At 33.9% G+C, this 22888-nt stretch overlaps 1 protein-coding gene across 1 annotated transcript in view; it reads left to right on the plus strand.

Moving 5' to 3' along the window:
• The window catches only part of FSIP2 (fibrous sheath interacting protein 2), a 91970-nt gene extending 79665 nt beyond the window's left edge, over positions 1-12305 (plus strand). Inside the window, exons 18-21 of the mRNA XM_059395494.1 lie at positions 2462-2508; positions 6056-6099; positions 9454-9523; positions 12169-12305. Of these exons, the coding sequence (XP_059251477.1) occupies positions 2462-2508; positions 6056-6099; positions 9454-9523; positions 12169-12305 (298 nt within the window). The remainder of the gene's footprint in view (positions 1-2461; positions 2509-6055; positions 6100-9453; positions 9524-12168) is intronic.
• The last annotated feature ends 10583 nt before the right edge of the window (positions 12306-22888 follow it).

The following is a 22888-nucleotide window of genomic DNA, read 5'->3' on the forward strand; positions in this document are numbered from 1 at the left end:
TACTCCATGACTCAGGTGGGATTATCCCAGGAGTACAAGGGAGGTTCAATATATAAAAAAATATAATACAACATATTAACAAGATGAAGAAAACACACACATTCTCATCTAAATTAATGCAGAAAAACCATTTAACAACACTCAACATCTTTTCAAAATAATAAAACTCAACAAACTAAAAATAGAAATTACCTCAAAATAATAAAAGCCATATATGGAAAACACAACTCAGAGTGAAAGCCTATAGGATTTTTCAAGATCAGAAATAATTTCCCACTCTTACCACTTCTATTTAACGTGGTCGAAGTCCTGGTCAGAGCAGTTAAACAAAAATAAAAGGCACCTAAATTGTAAGATAAGAAGTATAATGTCCTCTATTCACAGATAACATTATCTTATATGTAGAAAATCCCTAAAGATGCCACACAAAAAAGAAACAAAAACTTTAGAATAAATGAATTCATCGAAGTTGTTGGATACAAAATCAACACAGAAAAATCAATTGCATTTCTACACAATGACCACAAAGAATCCAAAATGGAAAACTAAAAACTACACAACATACCTGAAGGAAATTGAAGGAGACAAAAATTAATGGAAAAATTATGTTTCATGAAGTAAGACTGAGAAAGAAAAAATACCATATGATTTTACTCATAAGTGGAATCTAAAAAAAAATGAATGAACAAAAAGCAGAATCAGACCTATAAATATAATACAGAGAACAAACTGATCCTTGCCAAAGGAGAAGGAAGTAAAGATAAGTGGGAAATACACACTTTCAGTTATGGAATGACTGTCACAGAAATAAAAGGTACAGCATAAGGAATATAATCAATAGCATTGTATGGGGTCAGATGGTAGTTACACTTGTGGTAAACACAGCATAATGCATAAACTTGTCAAATCACTAGGGTGCACACCTGAAACTAGTGTAACATTGCATATCAACTATACTCAAATTTAAAAAATTTAAAAAGCACTTAAAAAATTCATGAATTAGAAGATTTACTATTGTTAAGATGTCAATAATTACACAAAGAATTCTACAGATTAGCATTTTTATAAGAATTACATTTGATAGCATTTTTTACAGAAATACAAAAAATTTATTCTAAAATCTATAGTTTTTCAAGGGACTCCTAATAACCAAAACAACATTGACAAGGAAGAACAAAGTTAGACTTACTGATTTTAAAACTTACTGCAAAGATATGGTAATGAAAACACTATGGTACAGACATAAAGACAGATATATAAAAAAAAAGAAATAAAATAAAAGGCCTATAAATAAATCTCCCATATGTGGCCAAATGTTTTTTGATAAACATGCCAAGGCCACTTAGCTTCAAAGGACAGAGTGAAAAGAATGGGAGAAAATACTTGCAAATCATATATCTATAAGGGATTACTACCCAGAATATATAAATAACTCTTATAACTCAGTAACAACAAAATAATCCAAAAAACTGATTAAAAATTGAGTAAAGGACTTGAATAGGTATTTCTTCAAAGAAGATATATAAATGGGCAAGAAGTACATGAAAAGATACTCAATATAACTAATCATTAGGGAAGTGCAAATCAAAACCACAATAAGATGTTATTTCACACCCATCAGAATAGCTGTTATCAAAATAGAAAACAAAACCAACCAGAAACAGAAAATAACAAATGTTGGCAAGAAAGTGAAGAAATGCAATCTTTGTACATTGCTGTTGGGTATTTAAAATGGTGCAGTTGCCATGGAAAACAATATGACAGTTTATCAAAAAATAGAGTTACCATATGATCTAGCAATTACACTTCTGGATATATACCCAAAAGATTTGAAAACAGTCACTCAGATATTCATACACTCATATTCATAAGCAGCATTATTAACAACCGCTATATCCTGGAAGTAATTCAAGCCATTCAAGAGAATGGTTAAGCAAAATGTAATATATACATTCCGTAGAATATTATTAAGCCTTAAAAAGGAAATTGTGACACATGCTTCTCGTGGGAACCTTGAAGACATTATACTAAATAAGCCAGTTCCAAAAGGGCAAATACTACATGATTCCACTTATATGAGATAACTCAGTTAGTCAAATCATGGAAGCAAAAAGTAAAACGTGGGAACAGGGGGGTGGGTAATGTGGAGTTACCCTCAGTTGGGGAAGATGAAAAATTCTGGAGGATAGTGGTGATGGTTGCACAACAAAGAGAATGTCCTCAAGTACAGAACTTAAAAATGGTTAAGGTGGCAAATTTTATGTTATGTATATTTAACCAAAATTAAAAGTGAAAAGTCAATTTAGAAATAATTTTCATTTGATTTTGGAACTGAGTGATAAATTATTCCAGGTTTACTTCCATACAAATAATAACTGACAGATTGTTCTTTTGCTTAACCAGTAATTTCTTTAGTCAATAAATACACAGAAAATGAAATGTGCTCTTTCTTTTGTTTTAGTGAGACTGAAGATTTTACCTCAGATTCAAGTGACAAATTATTACAAGGTTAGATTTATTATTTTTCTTAAATTAGAAAGCATTCAAAAGACTGCTTTACTGCTTTAATGAATTTTTCAGCTATTGCTTTTTGTTTGTTTACTGCTTTGATGATATTTTTAGTTATCAGACCTGAGGTTGATAATTTTTTTTCCTGGGAATTTACCTATTTTTTGGAAAATAATCCACTACTACATCAGTCAGGTGTTAAAATGAACCAACTAGTTTGCCTTTGCTGAATTATTATCAAGATTTTATTAATAATTTTGATCAAGAAAATGGTGTGATGTTATGAATTCACATTTACTATGCTCCTGTGAAAAATATTCATAAAATAAGGATGCACCATACAATAGCTTTTATCTGAGCCAGAATCCATTATACTAGGATTTAATGATTTCTTATCCTTCCTTTGTGCTTAGTCCTACCAAAATGTACAAAAAGTGTGTGGGGGTAAGGGAGTTTTTAGACCTAAAGTTGTTTGCTCACATTAATATCTGACTAGTATAGACTTCGGTATTTTTAAAATAGTACCTACTCCTTAGAATATTTAAGAACTTTTTGATTCTCTATTTTTTGAAACCTCAGAGGATCAATGTGGTTCCAACAATGACCATATGTATAAGAGGTAGAGTGTCATGTTGATTGTAAAGTGGCTTTAAAACTCAAACCACACATTTGGCTATTTCAGACACACAGCTCACTCAAGGAATTACTTTAAAAACAAATTGTCTCAACTTGGAAGTGAAATTGTTTTAATTAAGATGATTCCTAGAATAGCAATAAATATGCCAGAATCCCATAAACACACCATAATCAGAAGATGTCACAATAATCACTAATCATACCGGTAGTATGGAATCATTCTATACAAATCCCTTCATGTTTTCGTGAGGAAACACAAGCTAAGAATGATGAAGCAGTTCTGCCAAGGTTACTCTGAGTCTGAGGCAGAGCCAACTCTGGATCCTAAGTATCCTGACCATAAAAGCAGTATTGTTGTTATTGTTTTCTTTTCCAATTTTGTGCAATGATCATGCTTAATTTTTACATCCTTCAGTAATATTTCACTTGCCCAGTTCAATCCTTATTCATTCATTCATTCATTCATTCAAATACTTAGTGAGTATCTCCTTTGTGTTCGAGAATCCCACAACACTGACACAGTCCTTAATCTCATAGAATTTACACTGTAACCTGGGGTGGGCATCAAAGAGTAACCACATAAACAAGATAATTCCAGCTATTGATAGGTGTTCCCCATCTCATCTGGGACAAAAGTGAAAGAAACCACGATAGCTTGCAGAACCCTACCTCATCTGGACATCACCTCCCCAACCTTACCTAACTTCCTCAATCTCTGTCTCTTTCTGGCTCTCTGCTCCAGGCTCATGGGCCTTGCTTTCCTTAAACATTCCAGGTATTGAGGGCCTTTGCTTTTGTGGATCCTTGTGTAAGGTGTCCTCCCCCTACATCTACATTGCTAGTCCCTCACCTTCAGGTCTTTGCTCAAATTTCACCTTCTCAGTGATGTCTTCTTTGACCATACTCTGACACTGTGGCCTCATTCCCACCATGGTACTAACTATTCTGCATCTGTGCTTATTTTTCTCACTGGCACTTATAATTATCTGACAGAACATTAATTGTTTTTTCACTCTCTCCTTCTAGAATGTGAGGTCCATGAAGATTACAGCTGTATTCCCAAGAACCTAAAATAGGCAATATAATAGAAGGAGCATTTAGTAAAATAGGAGGGACAATGGGACTAATGAATGAGAGGCACAAGAATTCTGTTTTGGGGGGCACCTGGGTGGCTCAGTCAGTTAGGTGACTGCCTTTGGCTCCGGTCATGATCCTGGGGTCCTGGGATCGAGCCCCACATCGGTGCTCTGCTCAGCAGGGAGCCTGCTTCCTTCCTCTCTGCCTGCCTCTCTGCTACTTGTGCTCTTTCTCTCTGTCAAATAAATAAATAAAATCTTTAAGAAAAAAAAAAAAAAGAATTCTGTTTTGGTTATGCTGAGCTTGAGGTACCCATTAGATATTCAAGTTGAGGTATCACATAAGAAATAGGATAGTTAAGATTGGAGTTTAATGGAGAGATTAGGACTAGAAAATTAGATTCTTTGTTTCATTTAGATATACAATAAAATAAATCTGAATACCTGAGACCCTCAAATATCAGGGTTTTTTTCTTTGACTTTTCATCAAAACAAATTCCTAGTATATCCTGGGAAGTTGATAGTCATTTATCCTAGAAACTTAAAAACCTAGCATTTGGAATGACAGCCCTGGAAGTAAACCCAATACCCTTAGTCATTTAAAAGCAAAAGTCAGTTAGTTCAATTATGTGCAATATAGAGTCAGGCAGTTTAAAAAGATTATCAACCAACAATAAAATTTTATCAATATTGTCAGATAAGTGCAATCATCAGTCCCTCTCATATCTGAGTTAATTGATGTTCTACTACCAATTTTTTCCCCAAAACCTACATTGATCCAAAGGATAATGCGGAGAATGACCATATATTGGCCCCTGATTATTACATTTCTATAAAATGCACAATATATTTTTTTAAAGATTTTATTTATTTATTTGACAGAGATCACAAGTAGGCAGAGAGACAGGCAAAGAGAGAGGAGGAAGCAGGCTCCCCGCGGAGCAGAGAGCCCGATGTGGGGCTCGATCCCAGGACCCTGAGACCATGACCTTAGCTGAAGGCAGAGGCTTTAACCCACTGAGCCACCCAGGCAACCCAATGCACAATATTTTTATATAAGATATCTCATTGCATCCTTTTTTGAGACAGCCAGGGAAGACAGTCTCATTCACATTCTACATAAAGAGGAAACAGAGTCAAATAAGTTAGATTCAACTTGCCAATGTTCATACAGCTCTAAGAAATGAACCTAAGACACAGACTCAGATTTTCTGCCTCCCCAGTAGACCGTTGTTGTAAAAATTTTCTCATCATTTCTAACTCCTTAGTCTAAATTTGTTTTACAGGCTAATTAACCTCTCCTGGAACTTGGGCAATTTTTGGTTCTGTAGCAATTCCTCCAGATTTCTTCTTTGTATTGCTTCAAAATTCTCCTGGTTCTCACTCAAATTATTTCATAAGACCAGCATTTTCCTGTTAGTGCCAATTATCTGCTTTTAATTAGCTATGTAGACCATTAGAGCTGCAAGGCCCCTTGGAATCATCTATGACGTAATCTCTCATTTTACATGTAAACAAATGAGCCTATAGAAATTGAGTAGTTGTGCATGAATATGTGGCTCTGAAGTTATGGAGTCTGCCTCTCCTACCAAATCATATTTCATCTTTCATAATTCCGAAAGGAAGATCTAGACATGCCCCATAATTCCAGGGATCTTACCTATTTCTATGTTATTCTCACTGTCTATACACTAAAGTAGTAGTAATTTTTTCTACCTGCCTAAATTCTAGAACTTTCTGGTGAAAAATAATAAGACCAGGTTTGTCTCAGTACTATTCATGCCCCCCCCCCAAAAAAAAAACATTTTTCCTTTTTTTTTCCCCCTTCCCAACAGGAACTTCTCAAGAGCAAACACCAGAGAGTTCGAACAGTGTCAAGGTAAATATTTTTCAATAAACTATAAATGGTATACATGGGGTCCAGTTGAATATAGCTCAATTTTCAACATCAAATCTGGGCTTGGGTGGTACGATCTGAGGAACATCAGGAAGAGTACCCCTATGCACAGTTTCTTCCTGCTCAGGTATCTCCCTCTGGCTGAGACCCGTGCATGGTACTGGAAAAATCCCCTAATCAAAATTCTCACTTTACAATTAAATTATTCCTTGCATATGTGCACAGAATAGGCCACTGTTCTTCCCTAGCACCTATGTGCAATTCTGTTCCTAAACTCTGTTACTGCAGTCTCTGAAGAAAACCCTACAGAGAGTCACTCCATCCTGTTTAGGGCAGGTAGACTCCAAGTGAGGAACTTGGAGGAAGCAGGGAGGGAATAGAAGCTTCAAAAACAGAGGAAATGGGCTTGCAGAAAATTCGTACAGATTCCATCTATTTTTCTGTGTTCCTAAAGAATGATTGTTTAAAGGCAGCTTTCCAAAAGGCCCAGCTACTCTCCACCATAAACTCAGGAAATTTCCTCTTCCTTAACCCTTTTTAGAAATTTCCAATAGAGTAGTGTTCAGAACCAAATCTTAAAATTCTTACTCATGCCAATTCCTGAAGATGCTAGGCTAGTTCCTCATTCAACCTAATGCTCATTTATGAATATAAACATCTATTTGACAACCTCGGGCTTCATTTAGACCATATTTTCCAAGTAAAATCATTTGGAAATAACAGAGAGAGAATCTCTGAACTGACAAGCTGATTACAGACTGGTCCTTGTGCCAGGCTGAATCCCTGATTAAGCTGGACCCTTTTGGCTCTTTGCCTTTCCTCTCTCACTTGCAGCTTTTTCCATGGTGAAACATGGTTGAAATTGGTATATCCAACCCCGTTCAAAGTAAGATGGAGTAAGCACATTCTACCTCATCTCTCTCGTTTTACAACTAAAAACGCTGGACAACTACTGAGGATGCTGAAATAATAATAGCTGGAGTTTGAGGAAGGAAGTAAAAACTCAAAGAATCACCAATACCATTATGAGTTTCCTGCTGTCCCCTGCCCCCCTATCTCCTAGTTTAGTTAGATCCAGAGAAGTTCAAATCCTGGAATTACTTAGAAAGAATAGGCAGAATAAATCTTCAGGAGAAAACATTGCTCTCCGATGAAAATTAGGAACAAGTTCCTGTGGACTGTGAAGTAGAAGAAACTCACTTTTTTCGCACTTTTCCTGCTTGGTTCTGCCTCAAGGCAAGTTTCAGACATGAAGCTACAGAGCAATGGCAGCAGAGGCTGCTGAGGCACTTAAAGCTCACAGAAAATCCTTCCTTCTGACCAGAATAGGAAAAGTCTCCAGTAACCTGAAGAATATTAGAAGGAAATCTACTTTTTTCTCTGCTGTCTTTTGTCATTTCACCCTAGACAGGGATACAGTTATGGGATGTGTGAGATAGCACACAGGGAGGGTAGCCACAGCATTTAGCCATAGAAACAGAAAAGGGGACTTATGAGTGTTAGAGATATTTAAAAAAAAAAAAAAATTAGAAGGATCATCAAAAAAGGAGTCCCTAAAAATCTGCTGAAAAATCTCTCCTGAGCTGTGCATGTATGGAACTGACATGAGCTTGTATAAACAAAAGTCTTTGAGAACTTGAACTATAGCTTTAATAGTGGTGCATACACAGAGATTTAAAAAAAATACTGCCAAGGCTTTGGAAATTGAATTTACATTGGAAGCACTGCCATAGAAGGCAGGGTAGGATATGTGGTCTGAATCTAAGCAGGTTAGCTACCTAGTTAAGCAAAAAAGCAAAAAACAAAAACAAAAACAAACAACAACAACAACAACAAAAACAGACAAAAAAACTCAACCATCTCCAGAGGATACTAAGAGTTCTTGGAATCTCATAAATTATTTTAAATGCCCAAGATAGAATCCAAAATTACATAACATGTAAAGAAATAAGACAATGTCTACAACTTCTAAGGGAAAGGATATGAGATGCCAAGTGCAATGCAGCCAAGATTTTAGAATTTTCAGAAACTTAAAGCAATGATAATAACAGTGTTCCATCAAGAAATGGCATATACTTTTAAACCTAGTGCAAAGATTCATGTTTCCACCAGAACTTACATTACTTACTCATCTGAGACACTTGGTGGCATCTGCCCTCTGCTTTTAGATTAAGGATTCTCAAGTCAGTCTCACACATGCAGACATTTTTTTTAAAGATATCAATATATGCCTCATCCTCAGAAATTTAAGTTCAATTGGAGATGTGGGACCCAGGGATTCATATTTAAAAAAAAAAAAATCCACATGTAACTATTGTAAGCCAATACTGAGAATCAGTGCTTTACATAGTCTCAGCTCCACTTCATTCCATAGCTATCCAGAAATATATTAATAAATAAGTTGCATCAAGTCCTCATGAAGGAACTCTGATAAAACTCTTATAATATCTGATGGTCTTGGGGTACCTTGGTAGCTCAGTTGTTAAGTGTCTACCTTCAGCTCAGGTCATGATCCCAGAGACCTGGGATTGAGCCTCACATCAGGCTCCCTGCTCAGCGGGAAGCCTGCTTCTCCCTCTCCCACTCCCCCTGCTTCTATTCCCTCTCTCACTGTGTCCCTCTGTCAAATAAATAAATAAAATCTTTATAATATCTGATGATCTTTACATAATCTATGTATCACATATTTTATGTTTCTTTATTTAGGCCTTTATTCATTTATCTTCATTAATTTCCTTATTTAATAACTAGTATTATAAAATATTTACAGGGAAGCCCAGCAACATACCTCAGTTTATTTTATACATTTCTGAGAAGATTGCTGCTGCTATATTCAAAGAAGTGATATAGACCTACAGAGTAAAACTAGTATCTGAGCCATGTTCCTTAACTGACTAGGTCCCCATAGCCACTTCATTGCTCCAGACCCCAAAATGCCTAAGATTTCCATAACAGGGAACTGGAGTTACACAGTGAACATCCATTTTCCTTCCCCACTTACCATTATCTCTCGCATTAGAAAAGAATATATAATTCGTTGTTTATTTCAATCCACCCAAAAGAGTGAGGGGGCAGACAGAGCCGGTATTTTTTTGTGATGTAAGATGCCTGGTCAGCAGTTAATGGTGGCTAAGGCCCACATCTATGACAAGGGTCAATCCTAGGTGCCCTAATTGGCAAAAATTATGAGCCTAAGACTCAGAGAATAATTCTAGGGCTTCAGAACATAGATGCTATTTATGCAGTGGTTGTACTACATCTTTTGGGGGTTTCTAGGTATCTCTAGTGTGTAGTGTCCAAAACACACTAACTACATAATTTGCTTTGTCTTGGCAGTTTATCACCATCTTTGAAGGAAACAAGAATAATACTGAGAGTGCATGTTCCTCAAAAGAATTCATTCCAGGTACAAAATTTGCCATACTTTAGCATTCCTCCTGGAAAGACTGATTTCTCCCTTCTAGTACTGACACCTGAGATTGAGTAATGAGACTGAAATAATATACTTAACTATGTATATGTATGTGTGTATAGTCATTTTCAGTTTATTATGTTTATTATGTAGTTCTTTTACTTTAACCTCAAACCACATAACAAATAATGGAGCTAACATTTATCAGGTACCAGTTATCTCCATTTTATTAAAGAGGAAAGTGAGAGTCATTGAAGAGGAAAGCAAGAGTAGGTTACTCAAGATCACCTCATAGCTAATAAGCTGCAGAGCTGGGATTCAAACACAGAACTGCCCAACTTCAAAGCTTAAGCACATTAAATATGATGATAATTTATACACTCAAATACCACAGGAGCCAGACAGTTACTACAAACAAGAGGAATAGGTTGAGCAGGGGTGTGGATCCACTGGAGATGGGGTGTCGCATCTAAAGGAGGAGATGATAATCCAATCACTGACATCCTGGGTTGTTGCTTGCTTTTCCAGTTCAAGTCTGAGCCTTTTTCTAAAGAAGCTGGAGATGAAAATTTTATGTGAAAATTCCCAACTTTTAAATTTTATCAGATCATTCAAAGCTTTGTGAAATGTTTTGTAGACAAAACTAAACTTGTCTATATATCCCCTATACCATACTACTCTCCCTCTGTCAATCATAAATCCCTAATTTACAAAACAGAAAATGGAGGTAATAATCACCTGAGTTTACACAGTCAACAAATGGAGAGTTTTTAAGGCCCAAAACAGATCTTCTGACTTTGTTCCTCCATTTTTGCTTGCCTCCATAATGTGGTTCTATATTGTTGCCACTGCTTCCCAGAATGAGCCCCATGTTGGGTAATAATCAAAGATAGTCTATAGTTTTGCTACAAAAAGAACACAGGGTTCACTACTCTCTATAGGGATGAGCTTCATGTATGTTATTAACTTATGATACTAGCCACCATTGGTCCTGAATAAGGTACAAGGAATCTAGAATGGATGCATATTTGAGGCAGTATCCTCAATGTGTTTCCAGGAACTGCTTTGCATTAGAATCATCCAGTGTATTTTTTAACAGTGCAGATTCCTGGGCCTTCTCTTAGACTTCCCAAGTTACTATCCCTGAGTAATGGTGCCCAGGAATCTGAATTTTTAATAAGAACACAATTTTTAAGAATGGAAGCTCCTTAACTTCTCCAATGAGAATTTCAAAAGTCTTGCAACAATGTCTCAATCATATCAATAAAAAATTTATCTTACTTTTTCAGAATGTACATCTTTCTCTTTCATCCGTGCTTTTGTGTCTTATCCACTGCAGATTTTGGCTGTTTCCTTTTAAATTCTTAGGTTATTTTTTAAAATAATAGTTATATTATTATTATTATTATTGTATATTATGTATATAATTTGTATATTATATTAAGTATGTTATATATAATATTAATATTATTATAATTAATAACTATGTAGTTAAAAACCTAAATATGCTTTTTTGTTCTTCATAGTGAAATGTACTATAAGCTATCTTAGCTTTAATCATAGAATATTATCTTGCAAAAAAGACATCTCTAAGTAACTGCAAGAGGTACAGTCATGAACTTTGGCATGCATTAGAATTAAGAAAATATTGGTTTTACTGTCATGTGTGTTTTTATGCCCCGTCATAAAGTTTCAAAAAAGTACATAAATGTTCACTTTTATCTTTACATGTCTATATGTAAAAATCTCATTTTGTGATAATTAAAATATTATATTCTTTAAGGCCCCATGTGTTGAATAAGTCATGTAGAAAAATGAATCTAAATGAAAAATATTTTATTATCTATACAGTGTTACCTCACATAACAAAAAATTACTTAAAGTTAGCTAACTGAAAATTCACCCAAAGGAGGTGAGAAATTATACCAATTTTAATGCACTTGTACTTGCACATAAGCACTCTGAAATGGATACTCTTACTGCATAGAGTTGAAAGTTACTTTCTCATGTAAGTTTAGCTCATCAGGCATTTTCTAAGAATGTTCTGCTAGATAAAGAAAGACATTCTTTGCATACCTGACTAAAGAAGCATCAAAATACAGAAGGTGTAACTATGCTATATAGAGTCAGAAGCTGGATCCTATTCCCAGTGTAGCCATTTTCCACTCGTATGACCTTATGCTAGGTATTTAACCTTGCCAAGATTCAGTATTCAAAAAAGGAGAATTTCCTATTTCCTTCCTATTTCCCCGGAAGACATTAGCAGGGCCAAATCGAAAGAATCTTTGTGAATGTTTTTTGTTTGTTTGTTTGTTTAAGATTTTATTTACTTATTTGACAGAGATCACAAGTAGGCAGAGAGAGAGAGAGGAGGAAGCTGGCTCTCTGCTTGGCAGGGAGTCTGATGCGGGACTCGATCCTAGGACCCTGAGATCATGACCTGAGCCAAAAGCAGAGGCTTAACCCACTGAGTCACCCAGGCACCCCTGGTTTTTGTTGTTATTGTTGTTGTTTTTAAATCCCATAAAGTATTGCATAAATGTCTTTTTCTGAATTCTAAATCATCAATTCTGTAATATACCTTCTCTCAATTAGAATGTCTAATAAATACCCATATTACTTTTTTGCTTTATCCACAGAAAATCTCAAGCCTAGTATTTCCAAACAAGGATCTAAAATGCTGGCAAAGGTATCTTCAGCTCTGTCAAAGGTGTTTTCTCGAACTAACACCAATATTTCCAAATCTTCCTCACCACCTCACCAGGATGAGCACTGAAGTTTTTATACCTGATATAACCATGCTTACTTTCCTTAGGAAATAAAATGGTTTTAAAAGCATAACATACTGTTCTATATGATGATATTTATAAAATTGAGCAAAATCTTAAGAGCAAAAGAAAGTCCAATAGAGAACTGGGTAAGAGAAAGTTTTAATGAATGCTTTTCATAAGCATTTTGGTATAAGAAGGGTATTAATATTACCTGTGTGTCATTAGGATAAAGAGACAAAAAGTGTACAAAGTAACCAGTTAGCACTTAAGCAACCACCAAATGTCCTTAGATGTTTCCTGTTAAGTTTTGGAGGGTATTTTCACCAAAATACTTAGAAAATTGAGATAACACTCAAATGAATAACACAGCTATGAAACTGATTAGCTCACTGTAAAGGTATATTTGGAGGTTCAAATTAAAGTATACCAGATATAAGAAATCAGACTTTCCCATCTGCAGATAATGTTTCATCAGTTTATAAAATATCTCCCAAGCAAAAACTCTCACTTGAAAAAAAAAAATTGCAGAAAAGACAAAGGTATTTTGTGGATAAATTACCATCGATAAGTAAATTATTGATCAGTGGCCACTAAATCCTCAAATAAATATTTTTTCATAAATATTAATAAAGGCTCTATTTGTAAGATCATAAAAAGTAATGAAAATTTAACAAGAGGAATAGCTAGTACATTGACAAAAACTTTTCAAAAGCAGTTAATGTGCTACTTCATGATATGAATCCAACTTTAGCATGTTTGCCACTGGATTGAAAACTCCTGTACCCCTGGGACTAATAATACATTATATGTTAATAAAAACTTAATTTTTTAAAAAATTAGAAAATTTAAAAATTAAAATAAAAAAATCCAAAACAGCACTATCTACCCTAATGCTGATTCATGAATTTTTGGAGAATGTGACATCTTCTCTTTTATCTAAAATTTTCTTGACAGCAGCCAGTGCTAAAGTAGAAAAATTTGAGAAAATGTTGCTTTACAAAATTGGATTTTAATAAAGTTAGTGAGGGCATCAGGGAGCTCCAGAGAAAGAGATGTGATTGTAAGGTGGAATTTCTACATTCTAATGATAATGAAGTGATTCAATTAGTAATTTAGTCTATTTATAATAACCTCAAATTATTTGATCTCAAAGAGCACACAAAATCATGCATCTTACAGATGCAGAGCTTTTAAAAAATGTTAGTTGATGAGAAATGACTGGCAGTCCAGTTCAAAACTATTCTCAGAAGTATTCTACCACTGGGCTTAAATTGATAAGTATTAAGTTGAAAGTATCCTTACAGATGTAATCAAAACCACATATGTTCTATATGTTTTTAAGCTGTCTTTTATAACAGAAAAGTTTGCTGTAAAATTTTTTTATCAAAGCTTTTATCCATCTTTTTAAAAGTCGATATAGGAATAAGCAAATTTCTCACAGCTGAAATTCACTCTGATTTCAAAGCATTCTGATTCACATAGTTCTGTAGTTAAATATTTAATATATAAGAATAATGTACTCATAGGAAGTTTTGTGGGGTTTTTTTTTTAAGATTTTATTTATTCATTTAAGAGAGAGAATGAGCAGTGGGGAGGGGCAGAGGGAGAGAGAAAGACAGACTCCCCAGGTGAGCAGGAAGCCTGATGTGGGGATCAATCCCAGGATCCTGAGATCATGACCTGAGCTGAAGGCAGATGCTTAATCAACTGAACAACTCAACTCAGGTGCTCTTTATGAGGGTTTTTTTTTTTTTAATGGTAAAGGAGACTTCCAATTTTCTCCAACTCAAGTAGAAGAAGAAGCATCAAGTTAAGAATACTTGTTAAAGTTGTCAAAATTATGAAAAATGTAGCTAAAATTATGGATAAATTTAAGTCCGAGGAAAAGCCTTAATAAAAAAAAAAGAAAAGAAAAAAAGAAAGGCTCTGTGTTAAATGGCATGTGTTAAATGAAACTTTGGGCATGTTTGGCTAACCTAGTGAAAAAGATGCTAAAAGTATCAAAGATTAAATTGAGGAAAAAAGCTTAGCACCTGATAAACTTTTTGGTAGCTGAAATTTCTAGAAGTAACATTCTTTGAGCTTAAGACATCTTAGATTGTTGATTCTGTTTATGCTGTGCTAAAACAGAAGTTGGCAAATTTTTTATATAAAGGCCTAGACAATAGACACCATAGGTTTACAGAGTATATGAATTCTTTCAAAGCTATTCCATTGGGCCTTTGTAGCCCAGAAGCAGCCACAGAAAATATATAAGCAAATAATGGAACCAATGAAAATTTATTTATAAAGAGTGAAATCTGAACTTTAATTTTCACATCACAAAATATCATTCTTCTGATTTTTTTCAGAAAACTTATAAAACCACTCTTTGTTTTCAAGCTGGTCAAAAATAGATGGCAGGTAGATTGATGCCATTGGTGGTAGTTTTCCCTAAAAATTTGGGACCCATAAATTAGTTGAGTATGATGTGAAGGACACAGAATAATTCTCAAAATAGTAAACTTTACTAGGGAAGTACATTAGAAAAAATTAGTGATTACAAAAAAATCACTAAACAAATTTCAAACGTTCATCTCTTTAGTACTTTAGTTATTGAATATATTGCCAAGAAGGCACAAGAGCATTCTGTTAAAATATACCTTGAATTAGAAAAAGAAAAGTTCAATCAACTTTAGTTTGGCATTGAATTTCTAGTAAAAATTACTTCTTATCTTGAGAGTAGCCAACCAAAATGGATCCAAACATAATTTCAGACACTTGTTAGTCATATTTATAAAACAAACAAACACAAAACAAAACCAAAAAATCCTCATTAACATCCAATGCAGCAAAAGAAAGTAAGGCGCTCCAAGTTCTCATCTCCCACAGAAACAGTGACAAAAAAGCAAAAACTGTCAAAATTAACTCTTTCAGAATTCTGGAAAATAGTCAAAGGCTTACAGCAATGAACTGAACATGAAAAGAGTTAGTAACTTTAAAGTGGTAGCAAAGATTTGTGGTGTATTTACTTGTCCTTGCTCTAACTCTTCCTCAATACAGTAGCAGTCTTGGAAAAGAAACCTGCAACCTAAGTATAAGTCTTTGGTCCCTAGTTCCATAGGGAGCATAGCAAACCTTATAGGAAAATTACTACATATGAATGTCCATCTCAACCTGTCTGGGAGACACTTGAATAAGGGATGTAAGACACTTGTCTAGGTTTCACATGACTTAGAAACTCTAACCAAAAAAGCAGGGGACCTTGCTCATAAAAGGGGAAGCCAAGGGACATGGGTGGCTCAGCAGGTCAAATGTCTGTCTCTTGATTTTGGCATATGTGTGTTTTAGTTCCTGGTGCTCAAGGAAATCGCTGTGAAAACTAGCTTAACATGAAGATAAGAGACTTCAGTGACCATAAAAGACAAGCAACATAGCCTTTGAGAAATAGTTTGGGAAAGTCAGTAAACAAATGGACTAGTACAGTTTTCAACAGTCAAAAAACAAGCCCTGGAAAAGAGGGAGATCTGATGTCCAATGTTACCATGTTATAATATTTAAATGTCTGGTTTTCAACAAAATAACTCATGGAAAGTATGAAACAGGAAAGTATGGCACAGGAAACAGTAAACAAAACAGGAAACAGGAAAGAAATATGGCATATTTAGAGGAACAAAGGATTAAGAAATCATGAGGAAATCCAGATTTGGGGTTAATTATACAAAGAGTACAAAACAACTTTATTAAATATGTTCAAAAAGCTAAAGGAAAATATAGATAATATAATATAATATAATATAATATAATATAATATAATATATAAGGAAAATATAAGAGTGAAGGAAATCAGAAAAACAATGTATACACTAAATGAGAATATCCATAAAGAAGTAGAGATCATTAAAGGAATCAAAAAGCCACTGTGGAAAATTGGCATTTCCTCAGAAAAATATTTCTCAGCCTTAAAAAGAAATAAAATTCTGATACATACTACACATGTATGAAACTTGAAAACATTATGCCAAGTGAAATAAACCAGACACAGAGGAGTGTTATATAATTCTACTTACACAGAAAAGTAAAATTCATAGAGAAAGAAGAATAAATTTTAACAAGAACTGGAGACAGTGTGGAATGGGAAGTTATTACTTAATGGGTGCAGTCTTTCTGTTTGGGAGGATGGCCAAATTCTGGAAATGGATAGAAGTGATGGTTGTACAACATTTGTAAATGTACTTAATTACTGAGTATATATTTTTAAAAGGTTAAAATGGTTATCTTTTGTTAAAATTGTTACTTTTACCATAATAACTTTAAATAATGGCTTTAAAAAGGAACCTCACAAATTCTGGAGGTGAAGAGTAAAATAATTAAAAATTTACTAGAGGGGTTCAACAGCAAAATTAAACAAGGAACAGAAATAATCAGTGAACTTGAAGTTAAGACTGACCAAACCAACTGAAGTTGGTTTGAGGATTTGAAAAAAAAGAAAAAATATATTCTAAAGGACCTATATGAGATGCCATGAAGCAGACCAAAATATGCATTATGCAAATCCTAGAAAAAAGGACGGAAAGAATATCTAAAGTGCAGCTTCATATATACCACAATTCTTTCTTCTTTTACCCTGTCCTAAAGCCAGATGTCCTAAAATTGCTAATTTTATACACCAGTTTTAATTTAGGATCTTAGTTGGTCAATAGTTTTAAAATCATACTCTATTTTGGGGAAAGGATAGATTTTATGACCAAATGCAATGTGCAATTTTCCTCTGCAGTATGGTCAGAAGTGCATATAGAAATAGAAGGAAATTTTAAGGCATTGTTTTCTTAATTTATATCAAATTATTCTTTGCCTGATACCTGACTTGCATTTTTCCTAAAGAAAGGAGACCAATTACTGAACCAACTTATTACTGCATAAATAGGGATTGTGAGTTCACACTCAGGTAGCTAAGAAAATCTGATTTCATTTGCTGGTTACATTCAATTAAAGCAATTAAAAATATAATTCTGGAACATAATTTATGTATTTGGTAAAATAAAGCTCTTAATAAAACTGACTACTTGACCATTCCTCCATTCCCCAATTCCCTATTAAGGTCAGTTCCTAGACCTCCCTTTTCCATTTGCTTCCCCATTCCTGTTTCCCTAATTTCTACTTAGTTTTCTTGAGACTTACTTTGTTGTACAATGATGCAATGGATAAAATTTTTGCTAATGTGTTATATTCTTTAACTGGGAGACAGGTACATAGTCAACAATAGGGCCTTCATACTCTAGGCCCTGATTTTATATTTTTGTTTTTAGTGTTCAATTTATCCAGCTTATAAATCTAATTCTTCTTAAACTTATAAAGACAATTTATAATCTGTCACTTACAATGGTTACTTGTAAATACAGTAATTTGTATTAAAATTAAAAGCACTACTTTTACTCATGTCCTTTGTTCAATACTCAATTATTCTATCATTTTGGCAGTGCAGAATAATATTAAACACTTACCACAGTTTACAAATTTCACTATGTAAATTCCCTCAGATATTTCAAGGTACATGAAAACAATTAGTCTACTTTTCTTAAACATTCAAAATACCTACATCTCAACTACAAAACTTTTAAGTTTAATATGATTATAAAATTTGTCAAGTACACCCATACACATATATACAGATAAATACTATTATAATTGCAAGATAGCTCTGTTTTGTGACCAAAAACAAGGTTTTAGGTAATGGATTTCATTGGTGGATATATAATATGAGAGTGCTTGGAATGACTGAAGTTTGCCAGAAATAATTCAGGGGTCATCATTATAAGGATCACATTATTCTAAGAGCACTGATCATAAAGGAAACACAAACAATATTTACTCAAATGAAACAAAGTCATCTTCAATAGACTATTTGTTCTCTGACACATTGTTTAAATTGACTGAATATATAACCAAAAGATACTACTTAAACATGAAAAGAACTAAGATGCTGCAGATTAAGTAGTTTATTTCCCAATAAGCAAAGTGATATCCCACAAAAGCCCACGGAAAAGAATGTTAGAAAACTAGAAGAAAGACTAAGAGGGGCGCCTGGGTGGCTCAGTGGGTTAAGCCTCTGCCTTTGGCTCCGGTCGTGATCTCAGGGTCCTGGGATCGAGCCCCGCATTGGCCTCTCTGCTCCGCAGGAAGCCTGCTTCCTCCCCTCTCTCTGCCTGCCCCTCTGCCTGCTTGTGATCTGTCTGTCAAATAAATAAAATCTTAAAAAAAAAAAAGAAAGAAAGAAAGACTAAGAGACTGGAGTTTTCTTTGAGTGCTTGATTATTACCTGAATTTGCAAAGGTTGTGGCTGGAACTTTTGACCATGGCTTTGAAGAGTTTAATAAATCCTCTTCTTCAAAAAATAAGTATAAAACCAGACAAAACTGTTAAACAAATCATATGAGGAATATGGAAATAGATATATGGCAAACAAAAAATTGGGAAGGGATTATTCATAACAACCTGCCAGAATTTCAAGTAAGAACAGAAAGAGATCTGGTTTTGCATGAGGCTCTTCCCTACCTTCTCTCTCTCTATCTTGGTCAGCGGGGACAGTTTTCTCCAGGCATGGCTGACCACCATACCAGAAGCTTTGCTTCTAGAGAGGGCACACAATTTGTGACAGAAGGTAAGAACATGAGGTGATTTTTTTTATTAAAGGTAGTAAACTCAGTAGAAAAGAAAGGTGAAAACCTACAACTGTGATAGGACTGGTTTGTAGTCATGGTTGGTACATAGATTTCGCTAGCCAGAGAGCTTATAAGGGTGAGATAAGCTATCTACATAATTCTGGCTAACTAAGAGACTAGGTCCATGCACAGAGGATACTTGAAAGACCCTGAGATCTTGGATACCTGAGATACCTTAGATATTAAAGAAGTGAAAGCCCAGGAAGAATAGAAGATTAGCTGTATTTCTAACACATCCTAATACACATAGATAATTAAGATGAGGTTGATAACCATAAGGACTTAAGAGCATAACCTCTTCCCTAGTCATTGACTGATACTTGGCTTTGCAACTCTTGAAGTGACCATTAAGATACCAGGCTAAAAAATAAATAACTAGAATAAAAATACAAGGACAAATATATCTAGATACATTCTTTGAGGTGATAGATTTGGCAGCTTAATCCAGAAAAGCTACCAAATTTTTAAAAATAAAGAAGGACCCAGATTTGCTATCTTACCTAAAATGCACAGTTGTCAATAAAGTTAGGAACCATGCAAATAATCAGGAAACTGTGACCAATACTATGAAAAGAAAGCGGGCAACATAAATCGACTTTAAGAGGACCCAGTTGTTGGGGCGCCTGGGCGTCTCAGTGGGTTAGAGCCTCTGCCTTCGGCTCAGGTCATGGTCCCAGGGTCCTGGGATCGAGCGGGGAGCCTGCTTCCTCCTCTCTCTCTGCCTGCCTCTCTGCCTACTTGTGTCTGTCAAATAAATAAATAAATCTTTAAAAAAAAAAAAAAGAGGACCCAGTTGTTGGATTTAGAAGACAGATTTCAACCATTATATAAATGTTTTAAAAAATTAAGATAGGATAAAATGACTCAAGAAATAAGAATTGGCTATCTTTCTGTTATTTTTAGTTTAATTCCATGTGGGCTGAGAGGAGACATTATATGATTTATATTATTTTGACTTTATTAAGGTGTACTTTATGGCCTAGAATGGGGTCTATTTTGGTGAATATTTCCTGTATGCTTAAAAAGATCCTGCTGTTGTTGGATAAAGTAGTCTGTAGATGTCAATTAACTATCCAGTTGATTACCCTTATTGATTTTATGCCTGCTAAATCTATCCATTTAAAATAGAGGGGTAATGAAGTCTCCAATTACCATAATGGATGTATCTCTTTCATCTTGGCAATTTTATTGGGTTTTGCCTCATGTAGTTTGTCACTCTGTTATTAGGTGCATACATGTTTAAGATCATTACATCTTGGAGAACTGACCCCTTTATCATTGTATAATATCTGTCTTTGTCTCTGGTATCTTTCCTTGCTTTTTTTCCTCAAAAATTAATAAAGCTACTTCTGCTTTCTTTTCAATAGTGTCACCATGGTAAATTTTTCTTCATCCACTTATCCTTAATATATATGTTATATTTATATTAAATTAAGTTTCTTGTAGACAACAAGAAACTTACCCACTCTGACAATCTTTCAGTTGATGTATTGATTTTCAAAGTAATTATTAACTATAAAGGAAATTAAAGATCAAAACCCAATAATCTTAGCAATTTTATAGGTAATTTTTTATCACATTAATGTCAGAGCCTCTACTGGCAAATGAACTGGTACAAATATTGGCATATTATAAATTAAATCAATCATCTGAAGTTCTCAAAAACACGAAATTATAAATTTTCCAATATCACATAGAAAAAATGTGCTCTCAAATATTTCTATGCTGTACCACTTAAAAAATTAAGGATACTATTTAAGCTTTCAAAAGTTGAAAAGTATAATGAAATATATTTTTGAGAGGAAGGTTCTTTTATGATACAGTATATTTGATAACTAGCCTTTACTTTGAATAAAATCACAGTTGAAATTTCTAAGAAATCTTAACTCAAAATTTCTTACTTTTAGAAAGCTACAGCAAAGAGGTAACTTGAGGAAAATGTAAGTTATGATAATTAAATAATTTATAATGCATAAAGCACTTAAGGTAGCCTGAAACAGTAAATTTAACATATCCACAGATGTATTATCACTCAGAATTCATGGAATTTTATAATTTCAATGGATTCTTTTACATAAATTAGAACTAAAAAATTTGACAAAACATTGATCTATGTGTCTGATATGATCTCCCTGATATAAGGAAGTGGTGATGCAACATGGGTGCTTAAGTGGGTAGGAGAAGAATAAATGAAACAAGATGGGATTGGGAGGGAGACAAACCATAAGTGACTCTTAATCTCACAAAACAAACTGAGGGTTGCTGGGGGGAGGGGGTTTGGGAGAAGGGGGTGGGATTATGGACATTAGGGAGGGTATGTGCTTGGGTGAGTGCTGTGAAGTGTGTAAACCTGGTGATTCACAGACCTGTACCCCTGGGTAAAAATACATGTTTATAAAAAATAAAAAAATAAAATAAAATAAAAATAATAAAAAATTTGACAAAACAAATACATAAAAAATTAAGACAAAGATGTGTATGGTGCTATAATTTTAAATAGAAAAAAATGAACTATTGTTAATTTTCAATATGAGTTTAAATAAATTATAATCCAGTCACCTAAACCAATTCCATTAAAAACATGGAAGAACAAGTTCTTAATGGGAAAAGTAACATCATTATAACTAAAGTCTACTAGACTATCAAAATGTCTTGACCCAATACATTAGATGAAGTCTTTCTGTTTTTTAGAATTTGGTTTTGTAAATTCTTAAAATAATTATATTGATCTTTCTTTTTTTTAATCTTTTTTTTAATTAAACCTTTCTTTATTTACTATTTACTATTTATTACTATTATTCCTTATAAAATGCATGTCCAAAAACATGATTTTTGGTCAATCCACATTTAAGCATTATAATATTGTGAATAATAATGCAGAGTTGGGAAACAAACATACATAGGTGCATACTCCCTCTCTGTCATCTATGACCTTTTATATCTCAGAAAGGTTACTTACTCTCACTGAAATACTAAGATTTCTTATTTTATAGAGATGTTATGACAAAATATGGAGACATGTAGATGATGTTGAGTTACTATTGTTACTCTGAATTTTTACCAACTACCGATTTGTTTAGCAATTTCGTTTTACAGATGAGAAAACAGAGATCCAGAAAAGTTAATAGGCTTACACAAGGTCATAGATTATAAAGCTTAAAGCTAGCTTTACAACTATTTATTCTAAATAACAATCACTTTGCTGCACAACATGTTGATAGATTTTAGTAAAATTTACCATTCCCTCAATTTTTTTCTAAAATTAATGAATTAAGACTTGTAAAACTCATGGATAGTTTTCACTCAGATCAAATAGCCTCATTGCCATAACTTAGAACGATGCCCTAGATGTTTCTTCATAGGCTACAAATATTTGCTCCATCATTGAGTTTTCTGCTGGTGTTCCATACTCACAGAAATATGAAAAGGCAAAAATTTCACCCAACCCCACTGCATACCCATATCCCTTTCTTGTACTACCTTGATAAAATGGTTTCCCGGTAATAATATGAGAAACTCATGGGACTCATCTTGTTTGCTTTTCTTTTCTCAAAGGATCAGAAGCTTACACTATATTTTGTCCAATGTCTGAAAACAATATTTCATATATTTTTGTCTGCTTTTAGATTTTATTTTTGCATAAGGAGAGGGTAAATCCAGACCACTACTCTGTTATGGATGTAAAGAGAAGTTATTGTTTTATTTTTACTCTCCTTTAAAATTTTTTTTTTAACAAATCATTAGGTACTTTTTAGTTGGAAACTTTCTACATCTTCAAGTCAATTGGTATGCTAAAATATTTCATACTGTAGGGTTTGTTTTTTAATTCAAATATTTTATACACTAGTGTTTTATCAGTTCAGTTTATGTTCGAGAGGGTTATATAC

This window comes from Mustela nigripes, chromosome 3 (genome assembly GCF_022355385.1).
Source record: "Mustela nigripes isolate SB6536 chromosome 3, MUSNIG.SB6536, whole genome shotgun sequence".
Lineage (NCBI taxonomy): Eukaryota > Metazoa > Chordata > Mammalia > Carnivora > Mustelidae > Mustela > Mustela nigripes.